The 20,844-nt window shown below is 44.7% G+C and overlaps 1 protein-coding gene and 1 pseudogene across 1 annotated transcript; one reads left to right on the top strand and one right to left on the bottom strand.

Moving 5' to 3' along the window:
• Positions 1 to 777: 777 nt before the first annotated feature.
• On the bottom strand, positions 778 to 11,001 carry LOC129682895 (interferon-inducible double-stranded RNA-dependent protein kinase activator A-like; annotated as a pseudogene).
• A 1,415-nt stretch (positions 11,002 to 12,416) lies between these two features.
• Mmp7 (matrix metallopeptidase 7) lies at positions 12,417 to 20,476 on the top strand. The gene is made up of 6 exons (XM_055615611.1): positions 12,417 to 12,546; positions 15,562 to 15,788; positions 15,873 to 16,021; positions 16,480 to 16,608; positions 18,054 to 18,215; positions 20,212 to 20,476. Exons 1-6 carry the CDS (start codon positions 12,430 to 12,432, stop codon positions 20,229 to 20,231), a joined length of 804 nt encoding a protein of 267 aa, XP_055471586.1. The 5' UTR covers positions 12,417 to 12,429; the 3' UTR covers positions 20,232 to 20,476.
• The last annotated feature ends 368 nt before the right edge of the window (positions 20,477 to 20,844 follow it).

Consider the following 20,844-nt stretch of genomic DNA (forward strand, 5'->3'; position numbering starts at 1 on the left):
TGATCTTACAGCTGGGTAGGTTTTGGGTTTGAACTTCCTGAAAGCCTACTGTTTCCCCAGACCATCAGCCCAAATTAACCTATATGCTAATGAGATCAAGTTAGGTGGCACCTTCTGGTCTCCCACAGCCATATTTGGGATGCTGTGCCCCCAAAATGATCATTTTTATTTACATACTTACACAAATTTTTAAGAATGCCAGAGAGATAAGAAAGTAATCTTAAGAAAGAAAGAAAAAGTAATCTAAATAATTAAGAATGTTGGGTGGAGCTGAGGAGATTGTTTATTGTCCAAGCATAGGGAGCTGAGTTCAAATCTCAACAGCCACTGTAAAAGCAAGGCATAGCAACATGTCCCTGTAATTCTAATCTTTGGAGGCAGAAGAGCCCCTGTGGCTCCCTAGGCTGAAGCAGTGAGCTCCAGGCTCAGCACAAGGCTTTCTCTCAAAAACACAGAGAGAGCCCTTGAGAAAGACACCAAGCGTTGACCTCTGCCCCCTACAGGCATGGATACAGACATGGACACACACTCACAGACTGAATTTACAGTTGGTCTCAACCACTCCCTACCTGGCGACTTTCATCTTCCTTGTCTGTAACATAGTGACGGCTTAAAATACTGGGATGGCAAAGAGTACGGTGGTTCTGCTACCCTTTCTCCCACCAGGAGAAAAGACTTCACACCTGAATGCCTTCAAACAATAGGCCTGCTGCCTCTAGCCTGGAGGAAGTACTGTGAGAGGTAAGACCAGTGAGGTTTCCGGAGGGCAGAGCACTGTCAACACACTGAACGGCCACCACCTGGGTCTGCAGGGGAAGTGAGGCAGTCACAGGTAAGAATGCAGTCAGATCCCTGGGGGACCGCAAGCCGCTGACTCATTTGTCGTGATCTGGAAGATCAGCAGGTTATGAGCTCAAAGACAAAGATTTCTGGGAAAGTGACAGAGTGAGCTTTTGGAGGAAGCTCGGGGTGTGCTGACCTTTCTGTGTCACCTCAGGGCCCCAGAGTACATGCTGAGGACCAAGCCCTGAGGTGGGAATCAGCTGGCCCCTGACCGCACCTCGGGAACATGATGGGTCCATCGACAACGCAGTCCTGGTAAGGGGCATGGCGGCTGTTTCTGAGGCCCACACAGCTCATCTGCCTGGTGACGGCAGTGATGGAGGTGAATGAAGTCTGATTTGTCAACCTTAGGGACTGAATCCTTAAATAAGCCACCACCCATCAAGAGAACCAAGTGACCTCTCACAGGGCAGCCATTGGTGTATATTAGGACTAATAGGTTTCCTAAATGTGGCTTTGCTTTTACTGCCCTCGGAGCATCAGCTCCTGAGCCTGATGTTTGATCTTCACCTCTGAAACGTCTTTCCCCCTACACGGAATACACTGTATTCTCATTCTGTTTCAGCCAAATGGCCAACTTCTTTTTAAAATTTTATTTCTATTTGTGTGTGTGTGTGTGTGTGTGTGTGTGTGTGTGTGTGTGTGTGTGTGCCATGTGAGGTCAGAAGAGGGCATGGAATCTCCAGGAGCTGGAGATACAAGTGTTTGTGAGCAATCCACATGGGTGTTGGGTGCCCAACTCCAGATCCTCTCCAAGAGCAGCAAGCTCTCTTAACCACAGAGCCATCTCTCCAGCCCCAAACCCAGGCTGATGGGGACAGATTCCATGTCCTACTCTTCATGTTACCCAGTACTTCTACAGGACCAGACAACCTGGCAGGATGTGAATGAATCTAAACGTCATGTGGAAGCTCAGTGGAGGGACGTTAAGAACTGTCAGTCGGGGAGGGGGAAGGGAACTAGAGGGGAGATACAAAGTAAATAAAGTGTAATAAGAAAAAAAAAAAAAGAACTGTCAGCTGGACAGTGGCAAATGCTTTGCATGCTACTGTCCTTTACCCCCATGGCATGCCCTGTCATAATAATACAAAGTAGGTGGCTAACCTACTGGACAATGCTTACAGGACAAACTGAGACAGGCCGTAGCGCTGCTGATGAGACTATTGCAATCATCTATTCATTTTCCAGGAAAGAAAGAGAGCATCAGAAATCTGTCTCGACTCTCTAGTTCTAACACCTAGAACCATGCCTAGCACAGCACATGCACATAATACGTAATTGTAGAATTAATGGACGAGATAGTTAATTAATGAGTAAATGATAGTGTGGAATTTTAGACAGGATGGGATTCACACAGTATCCACCCTGGATTCAAATCCCAGCCCGGTGGGATTTGAGAGAATAGAACAATACCTTACCTTATCATACAGAACTTATTTGGCTGAAAGTTCCCTCAAAGCAGAGCCCATACTAGCTTGGCCAACACCGAACAGCAGCTGTGGGAGTGTTTGGTTGTCTTACATAGCCGGGGAGTCCGTGTGGTGCAGCTCTCTTCCGGCACGGCCAAATGACATAGCTGGAAGTCTAAAGCTTCGGCTTACCTTCTTTGGGTTAACAAGATGGCCGCCTGGACACTTAAAATCTGTATGCCTGCTGATAAACCAGAAGAGTGACACCCTCTCCTGGCCATTCTTTACAGCTAACCCAGAAATAACACTGTGTGTGTCATGGGTAGGGCAGAGGAGGGGGGCAGTCCTTGCCCTTAGAGGTTTTGAGTCTGGACATATGCACTAAAGCTTAAACTGCTGCATCATGGGAAGCGTGCAAACTTTGAAACACGATGTTGCCTTGCAACATGGGGGTCACTGAGGAAATGGTAGCCAGTATGATATCGCAAAGGACAGATAGGACTTGTTCAGGGAGACCGACTGTCCAGACAGGCACAGTGGATGGCGGAGGGGATGGAAGTGAAGACGCAGCATGCTGGCAGGAATACTCGGCCTGCCTTCATCACTAGAGTGTCCAGTGAGAAGAAGACATGAGGGAGAAGGGAGGTGAGGAGGTGAGGAGGTGAGGAGTCATCGCTTCCCCATGGTAAGTAACCTTATTCTTAGGTCCAGCTTCACAAGGGGAGGCCACCTACACCACACAAGTGAGAGGGAAAACGGGAGAACGGAAGGTGATAGAGAGACGAGTAGGTGCAGAGCGAAGTAAAGACACAGGCAAAGACTGGATTCCTGGCTCTGGAGCCAGGTCCTGTCTGCATTTGTTTCCTGGTCTTGACATTCAGTTCCTGGCCACTTTGATGATGGCCCTCAGCCTCCTCATCTGCAAGATCAACAGCAATCACCAGCGTGAGGCTACCTGACACCTGGCATCCTCAATACAGAGTGCATTATGCCCTGGGCAGTTCCTTACAGAATTATGCTTACCCCTGAAGGTATCATGTGCCATCCACTTTGTCTATACTTAAATATTTAAGGAAGAAAGCTGCTTTTTTAAATAAAAACATACTGTGAATTAAAAAGTAAAACTTGTATGAAATCACTACTAATACAACGTGCCCAGCATGCAGAGAGACTTGGGTTCAAGTTCCAGTACCACACTAAGCCAGGTGTGGTGACACGTGGGAGTAAAAGACCAGAAGTTCAAGGTCATCCTTGGCACACAGCAAGCTCAAGGACAGCCTGTCTCAAAAAAAAAAAAAAAAAAAAAAAAGTATTTAATAGAAGAGCTAGTGAAAATTAAACATCTTTCTGTGTTATCAATAGCCTGGGTGGATCCTAAGATTTGATAAAGGAAGGATAAACATTGGTGAGCTAGGAAGCTGATGAGAATGACAGGAAGTGGTGGGAGATGGGGAGTTAGCTTTTAAAGGTTGCTGGAGGAAGGATACAGCATTTTCTCCTGCAGTATAGCTGCTGTTATAGTGCCTGAGCTCCAGTAAAGGGCCTCCCACCCACGCCCATGCAAGCATTTTCATTCAACTCAGAGTCACATGTGAAAAGAGGACATGAATGTAAGAGGAGCATGTTGGGAAGAAGGTGAGGGAGCAGATGAGAGAGAGGAATTGGAGCGAACATAACATATATATTAATAAAGTACTTGGTCATGTCATGAGAAGCCCGTGAGGTTGAGGCTGGGTTGCGAAGGACTAGGAATGTTGCTAAACTGTGCCTACCTCTCTCTGTCTCCCTGTCTCTGTGTATGTGTGTGTGTGTGTCCCTCTCTCTTTTTCTTTTTCAGTTTTTTGAGACTAGGGTTTCTCTGTTCCAGTAGCCGTGGCTGTCCTGGCACTCACTCTGTGAACAGGCTGGCCTCCAACTCAGAGATCTGACTGCCTCTACCTCCCAAGCACTGGGTATGAAAGGCGTGCCCCCTGCCTCCCTTCTCCCCCCCCTCCCCCAGTGGTGGTGGAGGGTTCAAGACAGGGTTTCTCTCTGTAGCTCTGGCTGGAATTTAAGGCTGTACACAAACAGAAACAGGGAGATCCAAACAAACAAGGCAAGAGGCAAATTAAATATTGAAAGATTTATTTCAATACATTTCTTATGAATTTGCAAATTGTCTTGTGGGTCTACAGCCCACACTCCACTAATCATTATCCTCCGAGAAAATCCATACTACCCCATGGGGCTACTTCACGTGGAGGAGGCCAGACATAACAAGTTGTGCCCAGCTTCAGGGTTTAGTGGAACAAGGACAGACATTCCCCGTTCTTTCTGGAGAATAACCTGTAAAACCTGAACTGATACGGTAAATGGTTAGGCCCACTTAAAAGTTTCTCTGTCCCCCCACACACACACACCCTGGGGGTGGGGGGAGATGTGCGTGACTATAATGGTCTAAATTCTTGACAAGTTAGGATGGGGTGGGCAAGGAGAAGTAGGATGGTTAGCAGCTTTGTCTTGCCTTCTTGACTTCTTCCTCTGACAGTGGAGAAAGCGTGGGGTCTGAGCTGGGGCTATGGTTATGCAAACCATCCTTTCCCTCAGCTTCCTCTCGCTTCCCCCTTCTGTTCCTTTCTCCTCCAGTTCCCATTCTGAGGATGCATCAGCCTCCAGACAGTGGCCTCACAGAGAGGAAGGTGGATGGAGTGGCTCACGCCTCTTCTGTAACTAGCTTCTCTACCTCTCTGTCCAGCTCCTCTCTCCCAGACACAGCGAAAGGGCCAATGACCCCGGAGGAATCCTCCTGTCTTTCTGCCCTCTGTCTCAAGCCTTCTCCTGATGTGGGACATTTCTAAGCACTTAGAATGTGGCTTGTGTCACTTGTCCTAACATCTATCTGGCTTGCTCAGGTTCAGCCTTTGTTCTTGTTTTCCTCTGCCTGTTCTGTTGTCCACACCACACACCCAGAGTCTTTATCTTTCTGATAAAGACTGTGCTCTCCTTCTTTACAGAGGGGATAGACAAGGAAACTCCTTTGCTAACTTATCACAACACTCGCACTGTAATGTTTAAAGCAGTTACTTCCTGATGTCTCAGAGAACATTTTCATTAACGATTTCAATAAAAATTATTGGGACACAGTCATTTCAACCTTTTCTTTTTCCTCTATATTTGTCATATTTTTACTCTAGGTTCAAAAGCTATGAAAGAAACAGAAAATTACAACACATAACTTCCAGAACAAGGGAGAGGCCTCAGCACTTCAGAGCACTGTCTTTTCTTCAAAAAAGACCTGGGTTCTATTCCTAGCACCCGCATGGTGATTCATGACTATCTATAACTCCAATCCTAAGATACCCAACACCCTCTCTTCTAGCCTCTAGGACACTGTGTATGTGTGGTACACAGATATGTAGACAGGCAAAACACACACACACACAGAACTCCCAGAATAATAATAGCAACAACAAGATACTGGCTAGCACTCACCAGGCTCTTACTAGGTTCCCAGAACACTGGTGAATCTTTTATAAACTAGTCTTTCCATTAGCCCTAAGGAAAAAAAAAAAAAGAACTATCCTCATTTTTCAGGTAAGGAATCAACATTTCAGAGAGTTAAACGTTGTGTCACTATAAAACAGAAAGAAAGTGAATATCTCCCTTTTGACAAAGCAGAAACTCACATAAGACTAAAGAAAACCCAACAGACAAAAAGAGACTGCTGCTGAGAAGTCGGTAAAGCGCTTGCTACCTAAGCTTGAAGATGTAAGTTTAGATGCTCATAGCTGTGTAAACAGACAGGCACACACTTGTGCACCCATTCTGAAAGGCAGATCCCTGGAGCTCACTGCCCAGCAAGCCTAGCCAGTCTGTGAATTCCAGATTTGGTGAAAGACTCTAAGAAAAAAATCAAGGTAGAAAGGAATTGAGGCTGACACTCAACGTTGACCTCTGCCCTCCAAGAGTACATGCAGTCACACGCACACACATGAAAACATGTACCACACACACAAAGAAAGGGGAATAAAACATCAAACACAGAGCATATAGGGTCAATGATGCAAATATAAACATCTAACATCATAAAATTCGCCATAGAAAATGGAGAATAAATTGCCATGACCCTGAATATAATAGTTGGTCCTTAGACCTGACAGTGAAAGCATGAATAACCAAAGAAAAATAAATTAAAAGGCCATCATCAAAATTAGAAACTATTATACATCAGAGGACATTTTGGAAGATGTAAAAGAGCAGCCTACAGAATGGAAGGGAATATTTGCAAGCCACATATCTTATAAATATTTACCTAGTTCCAAGGGACCAAACACCCTCTTCTGGCCTCTGCAGGCACTGCATACACATACACTGCAGACAGACAGACAGACCGCATACACTGCAGGCTCACACTCAGGCACACATACGAATGGAAAATAAAAAATAAAATTTTTAAAACATAATATCTACAACATGTAAGGAAGTCTAGACATTAACAATTCAGCAATAAAAAGACAAACAGCCCAGTTAAACCCAAGAGCCAAAGACTTGAATAACAGACATTCCTCAAAGATGTATAGTCAGCAAGCATTTAACAGCTGCTTGCCAGTTCTCATAAGTCACTGAGGAATGACAAATAAAACCACAGGGAAGTGCTCTACAAGTGACTCTAAGGAAGGGCTTTTATCATAAGCACAGTAACATTAAAATAAAAAACAGAAAATAATAAATATTGATGGGGATTTAGAGAAATCAAGATCCTGGTACAAATGTAAAATGCCAGGAGCAGGTGGGAGAGATGGCTCAGCAGTGAAGAGCTCATACTGCTCTTGCAGAGAATCCAGGTAGGGTTCCCAGCACTCATCAGGCAGCTCACAGCCACCTGTCACTCCAGCTCCAAGAGATCCAACATCCTCTGCCGGACTGCAGGTGCCTTCAGTCACATGCACACAGACACAGGCATGTGCATGTCCACATGATTAAAAATGAAATCTTTTTGAAAAAGAATGTAAGATGGTGACTCTTTGAAATACGAGTTTGGTGGTTCTTCAGGGAGGAAAAAAAAATGAATGTAAACTTACTGTAAGACCCAGAAAATTCACTCTTGGTTACGCACACAAAATAATTGAAACCAGAATTCAAAAAAATGTTTCACACCAATGATCCATGCACGAGCTACCTAAAACTGTCTGTTTGGGAATGAATGGATAAACAAAATTTGTTATGTCCAAATGCCACAATACTATTTATCTATTTTAAAGAGAGTGGAGATCCGATACAGGCTTTCACATGAGTAAATATTGAAAATACTAGAGGAGGAAAGAAACCGGATACACCAAAGGGTACTTACTGTAAAATGGCTATATTTAGGTGAAGTTTCTGGGATAGTCAATGTCATAGAGACAGAAAGAAAAGGTATTACTGAGAGAATGAGGAAGAGAGAAAATAGATTTGAAATGATGGAAAGTTCTGGAAATGAACACCTTACCAGTCGGGCAGCATGGTAACATGTTAGTGTCGTTGAACTGGACATATAGAAATGGTAAAAAACGAGGCTGCTGAGACGCTCAGTAGGTGCTGCCAAGCCTGACCACCTGAGTTTATTCTCTAGGGCCTACGTGGTGGAGCCAACTTCTATATAAATAAATAGTGTAATCGAAAGGTTAAAATGGAGCTAGAGAGACTGTTCAGTGGTTAAGAACGCCGCTGCCCTTGCAGTGGATTGAGGTTCAGTTCCCAGCACCCACACAGCGGCTCACAACCATCCCTAACTCCAGTTCCAGGAGATCCAATGCCTATTTCCAGCCTCCACGGGCTCCAGGCTCATACACAGTGCTCAGATATACATACAAGCAAATCATTCATACACATAAAATAAAAATAAATCTTTAAAAATCTTGAAGGTTAAAATGACAAATTTTCCTCTTGTCTATTTTACTCCCACACACTCGCACACATGCACACACAAACACACAAATCTGGTTTTCCTCCGTTAACAGTGAGTCTCTCACAGCCTGTGTCTGCACACTCTGTCACTCTCATGACTTCCAGGCATGATTTCCCAGCTGATCTCTCAAACTTAACATCCAATATTGATACCAATGGCACACACCCAACCAACTCCCTCCTTCCCTGGTGACGGCTACCCCTGTCCCTTCTTTCATGGGCCTTATCCCAACATTAGGCACCATCTCCTCTGATTCTTTCTTTTCCTGTCCTGCAACTGACCAGTTCCCAAGTTTTTGTTCTGTTTTCTTTGCTCTAGAGCCTGGTTTATTTACCTATTCTCTCTCTCTCTTTCAACAACACCTCTTTATTCCACGGTTTGAAACTCAGAGACCAACCACGTTCCCTGAAATTTAGCAATGGCATTCAATACAAGTCTCAAAACTGTAGTTCTAATGGGTTTCCTTAGAATTCACTTCATAAAGCCTTCATTTAAAAAATAAAATAAAAAGTTTCAAGCACCAGTAAGGCAGTAGCTAGCAGTGGCTTTATTTCTTCATTGTCGGGGTCAGACATGCAGGTCCTTCTTCCTGTGGGCCTGATCCCGTAAAGTGGGTGCGGCAGTCGGCCTTGCAGTGCAAAGTTTGTGAGTATAATTGACCGACACAAAGTGGAAGCCATTAAGAAGAGCTTAATAACAACTATCCGGAGACAATCACAGCTGGAGAACTGGCAGAATGTGAACAGGTTTGGAAAGGCGCTCAGCACGCACTGCAGCAAATGTTTACTCGGGAAGAGGTGAGAGGGGAAATTCTTTGTTTTTATATTTATTTATTTATTTATTTATTTATTTAATTATTTATTTATTTATTTATTATAACTTATTCACTTTGTAGCCTGGCTATAGCCCCTCCCTCAACTCCTCCCGTTCCCACCCTCCCTCCCTCTTCCTCCCTATACCCCTTCTCTGGTCCACTGAACAGAGGAGCCCTCCTCCTCTACTGTCTGACCCCATCTTATCAATTCTCATCAGGACTGAGAGAGGCGAGCTTCTTACGAGCTGCGCAAGAATCCCTAAGCTGTTCCAAGCCCATTTTCCTTCTGGTGTTATCTTTAAATACTGAAGAGCACTGTGGGCAGTGACACTCTGATTTCAAGAGGTGCCTGGGCCGGGGCACACGGTGATAGTTGGGTGGACAGTTCTGCAAGGCACTGACAGTACCTTTGGCCCTCAGCTCTTCTGCATCCAGTGCCTTACATTAAACCTTGCTCCATGGCAATCTCCCTACACAGCTGGGTGTAATCTGTGTTTGGAAGACTGAGGAGGCATCTTTTCAGTAAGTTGAACTCTTTAGCAGGAGAATTCCTCAAGGAATGACAAGTAAAACCTAAGGAACGCCTCCACAACATTTATTAGAGAAATGTGGTTCTCTGGAGAAATATCACTAAATTTGGCAAGAAATTTCTCAGCAGCATCTTTCTTGGCTTGTTTGTTTTGTTTTGTTTTGTTTTGTTTTGTTTTTTTAAATCTCCATTTCCAGTTTCCATACATGAGTCTAGCCTGCAAACTGGTTTTTCTCTCTCTGAGTAGGTTCTTCTTCCTGGGAAAGGGTATATTCAGGAAGTAGCCAGCCACAAGGAATAGCCAATTGAACCTGGAATGAACCAATTCTTTGGCAGTTTGGACAAATCAGGCAGTAAGGGGATCAGGAACTGCAAAGCAGATACTTCCACCGAGTTTCAAATGTTTGTGGCAGCCTTTGCAGCCGGCTTCTACATACACCTTAGCCTGTGCAAGTTATGTAGCCAACGGCGACTCTGAAAGAAAGCGAAAGAAGGCATACCTATTTGCACATTGGATCCTTCACATTCGTAAAACAACTGTTCTTGGTCTTCATGCGATGTTTGTGCAATACCTGAATCGGTGTTTCCCAGGCTTAGCTGTTACCTTTTCCCCACACTGAAGGTCCTGTTGCCCTCGTGCTCCAGCAGCAGGGTCTCGGCGTGATGCCTGCCGTGTGTGGGACATGGTCAGAAAGACATCTGGGCTGGGCGAGGAGAGCATTGCTGAGCATGGAACATGGCAGAAGAACATCTGGGCGGGGCGAGGAGAGCATTGCTGAGCAGGGTCCTCACTCTCAGCTCACCTTGCATGGGCCTGCTCTGGCGCTCAGATAGCTCAGATCACTGCCAGTCTCCCTCAGGCTAAGAGACAGGCGGGGTGAGAGCTAAATCCTGGTCTCTTGGCAGTCCTAGGATGGCCATCCATTAGTCTCCTTCTCCCTCTCTCCCCCTGGCTACCGTCGTAACCTCTGCTTGTCCCTCTCTAATGGCCCTGAACAGAAAGTCATCTTTCCTGCCACAAGCAATAGTGTTTTTCTCACCATTCAAATCTAGTCACGATACTTTTCGTGGTTCAGAAGGATGAAGCCCAAACTCCCTGCCCCCAGCACTGCCTGCCTGTAAATTTATTCCAGCTTTCTAGCCCTGCTGCAAACATGCCGCCTGTACTTTCTTCTTCCCCACCCAGGCTCTTCTCTCCCCATCCACAGTTTACGTTCGGGCTGGCTCTTGGTACTGTACACTCCAAAGTTTTAGACAGGCATGTGATGACATGTATCAGTGCAACGCCGGAGTATTTACTGTTCTTATAGCCTCTGCGCTCAACCCCGCACCTCGTCGGCACCCTTTCCTCTCCCTGTCCCTGTAACTGCTGATCCGCCTGTACCTCCTCTGACTGAGTGGCATCTAGTCAGCACCGTGGCCTTCCTTACTGGTTTCGTTCACTTCTGCACTCATTTAAGGCTCTCCCGTGTCTTTTCATCAATTGGTAGCTCTCTTTATTTTCAGTGCTAGATAGTATTCCTTTGTGTGGACCATCACCCCCTACGCAGCCATTCCTCCGCTGAAAGACCTCCTGTTCTCAAACTTTGAACAGTGTGAGCAAGAGCACCACAAGCACATTCTTGCAGGCATCCATTTTCATTTCTTCTGCGGCTAGGAAAGAGTTCACTTGCTGGATCACATGCTAAGAGAGGTTTTGTTTTAGATGCCAAACTATATAGATCCAAAGTGGCTGTAACCTTTGTGCTCCCAACACGCCTTGCCTTAGTGTGGCCTGTATTCTGGATTAATGGGCTTGTTATTTTCATTCACATTTCCCTGGCAACTACAATGGGAAACATCTTTTTATGTTTATTTAGCATCTTGTGTCCTTTTGGTCAATTATCTGTTTGAGTCCTTGGTGCATTTTTTTTAACCAAATTACTTGTGTTCTTGATCTTATACTTTGGGAGTTCTTTGTATAATTTAGATAATAGTCCTTCATTGTGTGTGTGTGTGTGTGTGTGTGTGTGTGTGTGTGTGTGTGTTGCAACATTTTCTCCCAGTCTATGGCTTGTCTTATTGTCTGAGATAGAAGACGTAAGATTTTACTCCAAAATAATGATCAGTGAACATCTCATAACATCATGAGTCCCTAATGCAGAATACATCTCTAAATTTATTGTGCAGACATAAGTTCTACATTTCTCTCCCTGAAGAGAGGTGCTTAATGGTGGAGGTGCTTAACTGAAGAAAATTAGGAGCAGCATCAGCCAGGAAGAAAGGAACCACCCAACTGTGAGACTGAGATAAGGTGCTGAGGGAGGAAAGGCTACAGGCTAAGTGGCCACAGAGGCAGAACACACACGCAAGGCCTGTCTTCCTCCTTCACAAAGAGTAGTGGAAGGCCAGCAGAACCTCAGTTCCTCCTCCTTCCTTTCTCGCTTTAGACACTGCCTCTCTATGTGGCCACAAACTTCCTGCCTCTACAGCCTGAGAATTCTGGGTTCCAGGCACATGTCATCGCCCTTGGCATTGGCGATACTGCCACACTTGTTTGGTGATGTTCTTTGTAATTTATGCACTGTTCCACATATTATAAAACTTCAGGGAAAAAAAAGTCCTTTAAGATACAGAATACAACAATTGGTCCAAAATGTTGGATCAATCTACTTGAGAGAGTAGTAATTTGACTCCAGCAAATAAAATGAGTTTTTCTGTGGATTCAGCATGCAGGGGTCTAAAAGATAAATGTGTTCCTCCCACCAATATAAAGACACAATACTTCCTCGTTGCTGCTAAATTCTCAAAAAGAAAGAAAGCATACAAATGAGTCACTTATTCCCGCATTCAGGGCTGAGAAGCCATATAAATTTCTCCAGCCCCCGTCAGGAAACATCAAAGCAGCTCTGAGAACAATCACCTTTTGATGGCAGCTATGAAGTTCGCCCTGCTCTGCACTGTGTGTCTGCTGCCCGGCCACCTGGCCCTGCCACTGTCCAGGGAGGCTGGAGACGGGAGCGCGCAGCAGTGGGAACAGGCTCAGGTACAAGGCTCTCTCGCTTGGGGTTCTTTGGCCTCACTACCGGCAATCCACGTGTGTTTTTGAACGATTTGTCCGTCAGTGTTGGTGCGGCAGTAAATATTCTTGGGCGTAACATTCCTGGTTAGAAAGGCAGTGTGTGCTTTCTGAGGATAGCCATCCAAGCTGGCCTCCAGGGCCTTCCTGAGCTCTGAGCGCCAGCTGCCAGCTCCTTTACCTGCTGACTAGGTGGGCTTGCAAATGTCATCGCATTTCTGACTTTTTCAATTCAGAAACTGGAGAAGCATGATAATGGTGTCACCAGGTGGGGCTGTCATGAGACAATACAGCACTTGAAATCCCATCCATGCTCAGGAAATGCAAGTGGTATTATTATTTACTGCTACTTAAAATTATTTCCGTGAACTGCAGTTCGCCTGCACTGTGCCTCTAAGGATGAGGTCTCTCTAAAGAGACCTGAATAGCGTGTCATTTAATCACTAGCACTGTGCTGAGAATTCAAAGGCACCTTGATTCACCTTCTTTCTACCAATAGAGACAGGAAGCAGGATAAGCTTTTCTAGCTCAGAAATCATGTTTCTTTGAATATATTGTTGAATAAGTACAATAATTAATAAATATAAAATGTCATTTGGTAAAACTGGATGACTGACTTTAAGCTTTAAAAGACTTTTTTAAAAGACCCAATTGATAGACTAGGTTCAACCACATGAAATCACCAATGTTTAACTTATTTTTACCTTACCAAATAGCATTTTTAAGAGATTTTAATCCAGTTTTCTCTAGGATGCTCTCAAAAGGGTTTTTAGGCCCTTTGCGTAAACACAGATGGTCTAGTAGAAGGAGGGTCATTATGTGTTTGAGCCCAGCCTGAACCACACAGTGAGTTCCAGGCTAGCCTATGCTACAGAGCAGGATTCTATCTCAAATCCAAAACAGGAATAGAAAAAGAATGCAAACTTGTTTTCCAGAGAGTGTCTTATGGGAGTCCACATCTTCAAAAGGAATACAATGTTTGTTACTTGTGTTTAAAGAAAGAATTCATTCATGATCATTATGAGTAAATAATAAGAATTTGTTGTAGTGAATGAAACACCATAACAACAGGTAGGAAGGCATGTTATTTGTCAATTTACTTTGTAAAATGCATTGTCACGGGAGATTTTCAGACAGCTATCTACTGCCAGGTGGTCTAATACTGTCAGCAGACCACTGGGCAGATGGTAAGCCATTCAACCATCCCCCGACTGCGCACTTCCTGAGCCTGAACATGTCCTAAGGAAGCTTCTTTGGAAGTGGATCACAGGCTCCTGGGACCATCTCTGCCGGATGCTTCACCTCTCGAAGCCAGGTGTCTCCATATAAAACGGAGGCGTGAGTTCCATCCCTGCTTCTCAGGCTGGTTATGGTTTTAATTGAAATAAATGTGGAGTAAATGTGTGCCTGCCCCTAAGAAGAGACTTTAGTGCCTTTGTGAATCACCACCACATTTTCTCACCTCTTCATATTCTGACCGAAGAGCTCCCTCCCCACTCCCAGACGCCAGGAGACTTTCAGACATCCTCTTATGCTGGGGAAGATCTGGGGGCTCTGTTTTCTTCTGCCGCCTCCTGGATGGGTTGTGCTAACAGCAGGCAAGGGGAATGGAGGCTGCTGACAAGGGAATCCCAGACCAGGTCTGCCACTAATTCAGGGTGTGAACATGGACGAAATATTCGGGTGCTAGTAGCTGTGGTTTCTTCCTGAACAATTAATTCAAACTAATTAAACTAACAAACGCCTGATCTCTTCCCTGCTGAAATGGTAACAGCCAGATCACAGCAGCTCTTGCATGGCCAGTGGACATCAGATTGCCCCACAGGGCCTGTGATGCCCAAGGTTCTCACTGTGTACTCAACTGCTCCCTCTCCCTCTTCCCCTCCCTTTCCCTCCCCCACCTCTACCCTTCCTCCTCCTCTTCCTTCCCCTACTCCTCCTCCTATCCCTACCTCTCCTCCTTTCCCTCTTCTTAACCCTCTATCCCCCTCCTCCTCTCCCTACCCCTCCCTCTCTCTTCCTTTCCCTCCCTCCATCCCCCTTCTCTTCTCCATCCCCTTTCCCCCTTCCTTCCTTTCTCCATCTCTCCCTCTCCCCCCTCCCTCTCTCTCTTTATTTCCCTTTCCCACTCTCTCCCCCTCTCCCTCTATCTCTTTGCCTCTCCCTTTCTCTCTCTCCCTCTCTCTCTCCCTCTGTCTGTGTATGTATATCTGCTATGTGTATGTATATGTATGTGGTTTTCCTGTGTGCGTCTCTGTGTGTACACATGTCTGTGCATATGTGTGTATGCATGTTTATACATATTTGTGTGTATGTGTGAGTGTATGTGAGTGTGGGTATGTGTGTATATGTGTATGTATGTGTGAGTATATGCATGTATGTGTATGAGTGAATGTGCATGCTTGTGTTTATGTGTGTAAGTTTGGGTACTGTTGTATGCATGACTGCACGTGTGTATGTGTGTGTGTAGGCCAGAGGTTGGTACTATTGATACTGGGAGTCTTTAGTGACCCTACAGTCTCTTCTCCCTGGCACTAGAATTATAGAAGTACCAGGTTGTGGGTTTTTTTGTTTTGTTTTGGTTTGGTTTGGTTTTTTTACATGGCTTCTGGGAATCAAACTCAGATCCTCAAGTTTTTGAAGTGAGCTCTTCTCTAACTGAGCCATGTTTCTCCCGTCCTTAGTGTGGTCACTGAAGACATACAGATACTTTCTACTACTCTAAAAATAAAATCAAGCTTTAGACAGTGGGTGGTGTGTCTGTCCTCAAAATGACAGTGGTACTAAGGTGTTCTATGCAACAGCAGGCCAGTGCTTCCTTGTCAATCTTCCATTTCCCTCACCAAGAAAGATTTACTTTACTCCATAACTATGTAACAATTCTGTTCAGATCACTGTTCAACTCCACAACAGCAGCATGTATAAGAGGTGCAGATTTTCAAATAAAAGACCATGAAAAATTCTTTACTCTCTGTCTACCAGAATTATCTCAGGAAGTTTTACCTTCACAACTCTAAAACAAAGGACGCCAACAGTCTGGTGCTCAAAATGAAGGAAATGCAGAAGTTCTTTGGCCTGCCCATGACTGGAAAGCTATCCCCCCGCATGATGGAAATAATGCAGAAACCCAGATGTGGAGTGCCAGATGTTGCAAAATTCTCATTAATACCAGACAGTCCAAAATGGCAGTCCAGAATTGTCACCTACAGGTGAGGTCCACTTTGGCTCATTCTGCTGGGGGCAGCAAAACCCTTTCCCTGGGAGCTCAACCCCGTCTTCTTGTCTGCCATCAGAATCATATCCTACACTTCAGACTTACCACGGCCTGTGGTGGATCAAATTGTTGCAAAAGCTCTTGGAATGTGGAGCAAGTATATCCCACTGAACTTCAGGAGGGTTAAGTGGGGAACTGCGGACATCATGATTGGCTTCGAAAGGGGAGGTAAGGATGGCTCCTGAGTGCTATTCCTGTATGCCATTTGACCTGCTTGCTATTTATATTAGCGTTCTCCTTTCAGGATTTAAACCTTTTTTTTTTTCATGAACACCAGAGATGGCTTTTATTGATGAAGATATGTCTAACACATGAGAGGTCTTGGTTTCAATTCTCAGTATCACACACAAACGCACATGCATTCACACACTGTTGTAAGATCCTGAATCCAGTGAGCTTTCCACATACGATGGTCACCAGGGATGAGCAGTGGATCTAATGATAGGCAAGTGCCTGGACCAGATCTACAGCCCCCTCATCCTTGTGTGAGACTGCCTATTTGCTACCAAGATGGTCAGCTTCCTGGACGGGCTTTTCTCTCCAACCTTCATGACCATATAATCTGGAGAGAGGCAATAACCAGAGAAAACGGAGACTCTAACAGAAATCACAGTGTTGTTTTGCAGATCATGGAGACAACTTCCCGTTTGATGGGCCAGGAAACACTCTAGGTCATGCCTTCGCACCTGGACCAGGCCTGGGAGGAGATGCTCACTTTGACAAGGATGAATACTGGACCGATGGTGACGGCACAGGTACAGTATCCTATGTCTCTCCTGCTGCATATCTTTTCAGGAGCCCTGGACTTACGCCAACTTTAATTTGAGCATCACCTTAATTATAACAGAGACAGATTAAGGGTCAAGTAATGTGGTATATGCTTTAAATGTTTTGCCTCAATGCCTCGTGTTTTTAATTTGCATGTATGTGGCATATACATAGAGACTTGTGTGGTAGGAGAAAACTGACTCTCACAGGTTGTCCTCTGACCTCCATACTTTTGTGGTGGCACAAGGACACACACATACACAAAACAAATAAATAAGATAACATAATAAAAGAAATGAACCATAAGTTCATCTTGGGGCCCTGAACTGGTCGCAAAGCTAAAGGGTAAACTGAGAGCAGTCAAAGCAGTTAGCTGGGCCTTCACAGCCCAAAGCTAACAAAAGATGGAAGGTTAAACTCATGATAGCAAGACAGTTGGCGATCTCAGAATCTGGGACCACAATGAGCAGCTTCTAACTGACTACAAAATTAAAACCAACAGTAAAAACGTGTGGCGAATTCATTATTTCTTCCTCGGTAGCCCAAGGAGATGGGTACAGCTCTCACACCCAAAGCTCCCAAAAATACACTCATCAGAATTTCTCCACAGAAGCTTCAGCGTTCAGCACACACAGATGTGAAGTAACCCGATCATTTTCCAGCAGCCCCAGCTTGCCCTCCAGCAAAGCATATTATTCTATCCCTGGATCCTGCTTTCCTTGAAAAATTACCACAGGCTTTCTCCTGCTCTCCTTTTGGTTCTTCTCTGGAAAGCAGGTTTGGGTGTGTGTTTTTAACCTTAGTTCACGTCACTAAAGGACCAAGGCTCTTACTAGTGTTCTGATTTGAATGTGAAATGTCCCTGTGAAGTCCTGTGTTTAAATACTTGATCCCCAGTTGGTAGAACTATTTAGGAAGGTTATAGAACCTTTACAAGTGGCATCTTGCTGGGGGAAGCATGTCACTGAGGGCAGGCTTTGATGGCTTATAGAACCCTACCTCTTGTTCTCTATGTGTGTATGTGTGTGTGTGTGTGTGTGTGTGTGTGTGTGTGTGTGTGTGTTCTCTCTCTCTCTCTCTCTCTCTCTCTCTGTGTGTGTGTGTGTGTGTGCGTGTGTGTGTTAATTCTGATCTAAAGATTTCTTTTCCTGATACCTGCTGTTGCCATGACTTCTCTGACACTATGGATTCCATCTTTCTCACAACATAAGCCAATATAAACTTTTTCCTTCCTAAGTTACTTTGGACCTTGTGTTGTATCACAGCACAGGAGAGTCAGGAAGGTGTTCCCCACTTAGCCTCCCTCCCTTGCTTTTGAAGTAACGAGTAAGGAAGGAAGGCCGGGTTTGGCTGTCCTTCATCATGGTGTGCTAGATCGCAGGCGTTGATGTTATTATTTTAATATTTACCGCGTACACTTCCCTGGCTGTAGGAATCAACTTTCTCTTTGCTGCCACCCACGAATTTGGCCACTCTCTGGGTCTGGGGCACTCTTCCGTTCCCGGTGCTGTGATGTACCCTACTTATAAAAGCGGCAATTCAGAAGACTTCAGACTTGCAGAGGACGACATTGAAGGCATTCAGATGTTATATGGTAATAATTATGGCTTTCAAGAAGAGAATGTCATGCTTGAAGGGAAGATGTCAGAAAATAGGGACCTGCATGGAGAACCACAGCGGGACTGAAATCTGAAACCTGTGCGGTAGGCCAGTAGAGTGTGTGAGGCCTCAAGTTTATTCCTCAACACTTCAGACAAATACAGATAAAGATGTTCTGAGGTGAAGAGACAGCCTCACATTCCTGAAGAGGTTGTTTTATACTATGCATATGAAGAGATGTTCATTTTCTTTTTAATTGATTTTTATACATTTGTGTGAGTGTGTATGTGTGAGACATAAAGAGAGAGAGAGCTCACAAAGTGCTACACATATATAGAGGCCAGAGGACAATTTGCAAGAGTCAATTTTCTGCTACATGGGTGCCAGGGTCATCAGACTAGGCACCATAGCTGTCACATCAGCTGACATTTCATACTTGAAGCTTCAGAAGTCCACTATGAGATGGAAACGTCAGCATCCTCCTTTGCTTATCTAAGATGCATTAAGAGAGCCCCCATCCCAGACATTATCCATAGCTGCGCACTGCCACGGAGCTGCCCTGGATGGTCAAAAGTGGCCCAGTTTTCTTGTTTTTACAAACATGTAGGGAAGTGATTCCCCAATAGCTATGAGAGTAAACACTGCCCATGGTAGGTCACAGTCTCTCCTTTGTTCTGATCAAATTCCAAAATCAGTTGTTTCGAAAAGCAAACATCAGTCAGCATTTGCTTGATGGATCTCATTAGAAATAGTATTTGTACTTGCCGCTGGCAATGTGGCCTTATCAGGCCACAGAGGAACAGGGTCCAGGCAGTTCTGATGAGACTTGATAAACTAGGGGTAGATGGCAGAGGAGGAGAATTATCCATTTCAATGGACTAGGGGAAGGGGAGGGGGGAAGAGAGAGGGAGGATGGGGCTGAGAGGAGTTGAGGGATATATAATGAATAAACTACAAAAAAAAATAATAATAATTTAAATTAAAAAAAAGAAATAGTATTTGTAAAACAGATGAAAGGCATGATAAACACTGATATCCCTGGATAACTATGAGAAAAGGAAGGTTCAAGGAGGAGAAGTGACTTGGCAGAGGTCTGTGGCTTTCAGGTCACTGATTCCAGGTGCTGGCATGTGGTCATCACTCACCTTCTTAAAGCAACGCAGACAAAAGAACCCAGGGTTACACACTCATTAAATTTGTCTGAAAACCTACTTCACACATAAGTAAAGAATGAGAAGCTGGGCGTGGAGGCACATGCCTGTAATCCCAGCGCCCAGGGAGGCAGAGGTAGGCAAACCTCTGTTGAGTTTGAGGGCAGCCTGGTCTAAAGTGATTCAGACAGTGGGGACTACAGAAAGAAAACTTGTCTTGAAAAACCAAAACAACAACAACAAAACATATAAGAGTCTTTGAATGATCAAAAGAGAAACCTGTGCTCAGGGGAAAGCATTTCTACAGGAAAAGAAATGGATGCAAGCAGCTGTGGAACCTAGAATTCCCTGTGAATCAGCATTCCCACAATGTGTTCCTAGAACAGTTTGCAAAGGAGGCTGCTATTAAGATAGCATAATATTACTAGTGCTGCTTACTAAACTTTAGGTGCATATGATACTAAAGACTGCTGGACACATAGTCGGGCAATTTTTTCCTAAATTATAATAGTTTTTGAGGCAAGTTCTGTCTACATAGTTCTTGCTGTCCTGAACTTTCATGTAGGCCAGGCTGGCCTTAAATGTGCAGTGATCTCCTTGCCTCTGCTTTCCTGTCGCTGGAGTTAGAAGCATGTGCCCCCCCACACACCACATCTGCTAATTCAGACAGTTTTGGGGGTTGGTGTTTTGTTTTGTTTTGTTTTGTTTTGTTTTGTTTTGTTTTGTTTTGTATGATGCTGGGAATTGAACCTGGAACATTGTCTGTGTTTGCATAGGTGTAGAATATTTCCTCTGTGATTTTGTGGCACATCTTGATGCTCTTATTTTCTTCCTTCACAGGAAAGAGGTCTACGTTTTAGAAGATGTAGACACTCTTCTAAAGATGTAAGACACTTAAAAGAAACGATCCGCTATTCATTGGTTTTCTACTGCATCCCCCACTCAGAACGAGCCCTTCCTGAACTGCATGCAGCACCCGCCCTATTCTTGCTTGCGCTGTGGGTGGGTTCATATATTCCTCCGAGGGTCACCTTCACGGGGTGGTTCTGACTAGTCTCAGGTAACACGAAGTTGACAGGCATCAATAAATGTTATGTGCGCAAAGAAGCCCATATTATTCCATGGTGAAAACACTCATTCTTGAGAAAACTTTTCAGTGGCAAAGGGAGATGTGCATCACAAGGAGTCAAAGACCAGGAAACTAATGTAGATACTATCTGAGGTTCCTCAGCGACATCTTTATGAAATAGAGCGGGTGGGCGTGCTGCCTCCTTCTTAGTCACTGGTACGGCCCCAAGTTGTGGCCACTTCCTTATCTCTTTGGCCCAAGCCCACTCTGAATCTGCTGGGAACCCAAGTTCTTCCCACAGAATGCCCTGAGGCTTACAGCTTCATGGTTAATGCCAGCTCTAATTCCTGCCCCATATCTCTCTTGACACAGCTACATGCTGGAAGGGACAGCCCTAGGCGCTG

Source organism: Psammomys obesus, unplaced genomic scaffold (genome assembly GCF_907164565.1).
Source record: "Psammomys obesus unplaced genomic scaffold, mPsaObe1.curated_primary_1811, whole genome shotgun sequence".
NCBI classification, from domain to species: Eukaryota; Metazoa; Chordata; class Mammalia; order Rodentia; family Muridae; genus Psammomys; species Psammomys obesus.